Source organism: Rhincodon typus, chromosome 26, assembly GCF_021869965.1.
Source record: "Rhincodon typus isolate 14 chromosome 26, sRhiTyp1.1, whole genome shotgun sequence".
Taxonomy (NCBI): domain Eukaryota; kingdom Metazoa; phylum Chordata; class Chondrichthyes; order Orectolobiformes; family Rhincodontidae; genus Rhincodon; species Rhincodon typus.
The window spans coordinates 38,002,411-38,005,893 of record NC_063357.1 but is presented as its reverse complement, the minus strand read 5'-3'; the positions used below and the strand labels follow the sequence as shown (position 1 = coordinate 38,005,893).

At 45.5% G+C, this 3,483-nt stretch overlaps 1 protein-coding gene across 1 annotated transcript; it reads left to right on the top strand.

Annotated features, from left to right (window-relative positions):
- The first annotated feature begins 203 nt into the window (after positions 1-203).
- Positions 204-1,428, top strand: LOC109916972 (microtubule-associated protein RP/EB family member 1-like). Its single transcript, XM_020516726.2, has one exon. The coding sequence runs from the start codon at positions 204-206 to the stop codon at positions 1,110-1,112; it is 909 nt and encodes a 302-aa protein (XP_020372315.1). The 3' UTR covers positions 1,113-1,428.
- Positions 1,429-3,483: the final 2,055 nt, after the last annotated feature.

Below are 3,483 nucleotides of genomic sequence, written 5' to 3'. Positions count from 1 at the left end.
CTTATTTGTAAGCTCGACAGTGCTCTGCAACATATTTAACCACATTTATTGTGACCTAACCCGTTAGGTCACTGTAAGGAGTGAGATGCAGTTTAACCTTAACCAGAGACATATATAAAAATAAAGCAAAAGTGGGGGTGGGGGGAGGGGGAAAAGGAGAATTTTTTTTTTAAAGAAGTGTGGGAAACCTAAACTGAAATCGAATGGCAGTCAACGTTTACTTTACATCTTCGACCAGCGACAACCTGAGCCGCCATGACATGTTGGCCTGGGTCAACGATTCTCTTCAGTTGAACTACACCAAGATCGAGCAGCTGTGTTCGGGGGTGGCCTACTGCCAGTTCATGGACATGCTGTTCCCCGGTTCCATCATCCTGAAGAAAGTCAAGTTCCTGGCCAGGCTGGAGCACGAGTACATCCAGAACTTCAAACTGCTGCAGGCGGCCTTCAAGAAGATGGAGGTGGACAAGATCATCGCGGTGGACAAGCTGATGAAGGGCAAGTTCCAGGACAACTTCGAGTTCCTGCAGTGGTTCCGCCGCTTCTTCGACGCCAACTACGACGGGAAACCGTACGACCCGGTAGCCGCCCGCCAGGGTCAGGAGGCCGGCCCGGCCCCCGGCGCCTCGGGCCTAGTCTTCAACAAGCCCAAGAAGACGCTGAGCACCCTGAGTGCCGCCTCGGGCCCGGACAAGAAGGACAAAGCCGTGCGGTCCTCATCGTCAGGGACCTCGCTGCTTCGCTCCAAGGCCTCCCACCCGAAGTCGGGCGGCGTGACGGTGTCGGCGACGTCGGGCCCGTCTCCCGCCAAAAGCGCCGCAACCGCCGCCGCCCCGGACAAGAACAACAACAACATGGCGGGTAACGGCGACGCTCATGTGGCCGAGCTGGCCGAGCAAGTGAGGGCCTTGAAGAGCGACCTGCTGGAGCTGGAGAAAGAACGGGACTTTTACTTCGGAAAGCTGAGAAACATCGAGATGATCTGCCAGGAGAACCAGCAGGAAGATAACGGGCTGGTCCAGCAGGTGGAGAAGGTGCTCTACTCCACTGAAGACGGATTCAACCCGCGGGAGGCCGCCATTGAGCAGCCTGAGGAGCCAGAGGAATATTAACAGGGTGAGCCCATTACCCTCCACAGCTTATTGCAAATCCATGGTTAGAGAGTGGAGACCCCCTCTTTTGCGGCAAAGTTTTACAGAGAAAAAAAAAGGTTGTGTGTATGTGTGTGTGCAAAAATGCTAGTGTAGGCTAAATTAAAGTGTACCTCCTTTCTCAATAAGCAGGCTTCCATTGATTACCGTCATTTCCTTTCCGGTCGAACAATGTATTTTTTCCTGTGTGTGTGTATTTCTTCCCTGCTATTTATTCATTGCCTGTCGTAGTTGCCCTTGAGGTGGTGGTAGTGAGCTGGTGGAGGTAGACTCGAAGTGCTGTTCAGTTGGCTAGTTCCAGCTTTGACCCAGCCACATTGCAGAGTCAGTGTTAATCGTTTACTTTTGCATAAGGGATATGTTCCCAAGGCAGTCAAGCCAATTGGACTAAAGCCTGTGGTTCTCATCTGCTGGTGGCTTTAGTCCATGGGGTAATTGGGGTAATCCCTTTCCTTAGTGAAACACCAGGTTTATGTATATGCAGAAGGTTTATGCCATGGATATCCCCACTGCTTGGTTGAAAGTAGCTAGAAAAGGAAGATCAAATTTTAGTCTGAAATGCCTTTTTGGCCATGAATCTTCAAGTGAGTTTGTGTTATGTTGATCAAGAACAGAAATTGCTGGAAAAGCTCAGAAGGTCTGGCAGCATCTGTGAAGAAAAAAAATCAGAGTTAACGTTTTGGGTCTGGTGACCCTTCCTCCACTGAACCTGAAACATTAACATTGATTTTTTTTTCTTCACAGATGCTGCCAGACCTGCTGAGCTTTTCCAGCAACTTCTGTTTTTGTTCCTATTACAGCATCCAGAGTTCTTTCGTTGTTTTTGTGTGTGTGTTATTTTGATGTTGGCTGCAGTTCAGTCAGTGCTGTAAGCTCCAGGGCAGACTGTTTCAAGCTCCATTAAGAGGATCTGTGCATGTAATCCAGACTGACATTTCAGTGCAGTACTGAGCTAGTGCTGCACTGCTGTAGCTAGTGTCTTGCAAAGGACTCATTCCCAAAGTAGGGACTGATGGTCCTGTTGCACACTTTTCCAGTTTTCTTTGCAGCACTGATAAAAAAGCAAAATGTCAATTGGAGATTAAATGTTCAGCTTACCCTGCTATAAGAACAAAGATTGTTCTGTTATTGCCCCAGGACTGAGCACTGCACATGTGGTTTGCGTAGAGTTAAATTTATAGCGAAGGTTCTGAGGAGAAGACAAACAGGGACGACAGAACTTCAGTGTTATGATTGAAACACGTGCTGGGTAAATAAAACAATTAAACATTTTAAAAAAGACCTGCATTTAAAAAAACCTTTCACAACTTCAGAACATCCCAAAGTGCTTTATAGTTAATGAAATACTTCTGAAGCTTCGACACTTTTTCAATGTAGCAACGAAACTATACTCAGGAAGCTGCACTGACAGCAATGTGACAGATAATCTGTTGTACCGGTGTCACGTGAAAAGTATATCATTGCCAAAACACTGGGGAAATATCTCCATGCTCTTCTTCAAACAATGTCGTGGGGTTTTACTCCATCTACCGGAGAGGGCGGACTGCCTCAATTTAAGTTTTCGTTTGAAAGATAGCACTTCCAAAGGTGGAGTCTTTCAAAAGGAAGTGTTCCATATTTGTCTGGTGAAGAGCCTGCTGTAAGATATTGAAATAAATGCATTTCATCTCGAATCTGTCTGAGCTAACCACGTTTTCCCTCCAACTATCAAACATTAGAATAGTGAAATTGTACAACAAAATGGTCCTAATTTTACAATGTTGGACACTCCTGTACGCTCAGTTCAAACTGCTGAACACAGTAATTAGAGAGAGAACGCTTATCCCATTACTGAGGGCTATGACAGCATTCACCAATATCAAAACAATATTCTTCACTTTAGGAATAGTTACTGTGTATGTAACTTCAAAGAAAACATCTTTCATGGGATATGGCATCACTAGAAAGGCCAGTATTTGTTGTCCATCCGTAATTACTGTTGAATTGAATGGCTTTCTAGGATCTTTTAGAAGGCGGGTAAGAGTCAACCACATTGCTATGGTTCTAGAATCACACCTAGGCCAGACTGGTAAAGATGGTATTGTGTTTTGGTTTCTTCAGGCCCAGAGTGGTCTATCATGAATTAAGGTATCCACTTTCATAGTGCAACTGGAGCAACATTCTCTATTGTGTGTAGAAGTGTATGTACTTGCTCAGTTTCTGCCCTACTAACCTGTTTAGAAACTATTCTATACCTCATTATTTTTCCAGGAAGTCCAGTTTTATGTTCTATTTGGCACAACTTGGTAGGCAATGGTTTAATGGTATTAGCATTAGACTATAAGTCCAGAAA

What these genes read in the sequence shown, in the direction of transcription:
- LOC109916972 (XM_020516726.2), top strand. Translation starts at nt 204, where the DNA reads ATGGCAGTCAACGTTTACTTTACATCTTCGACCAGCGACAACCTGAGC.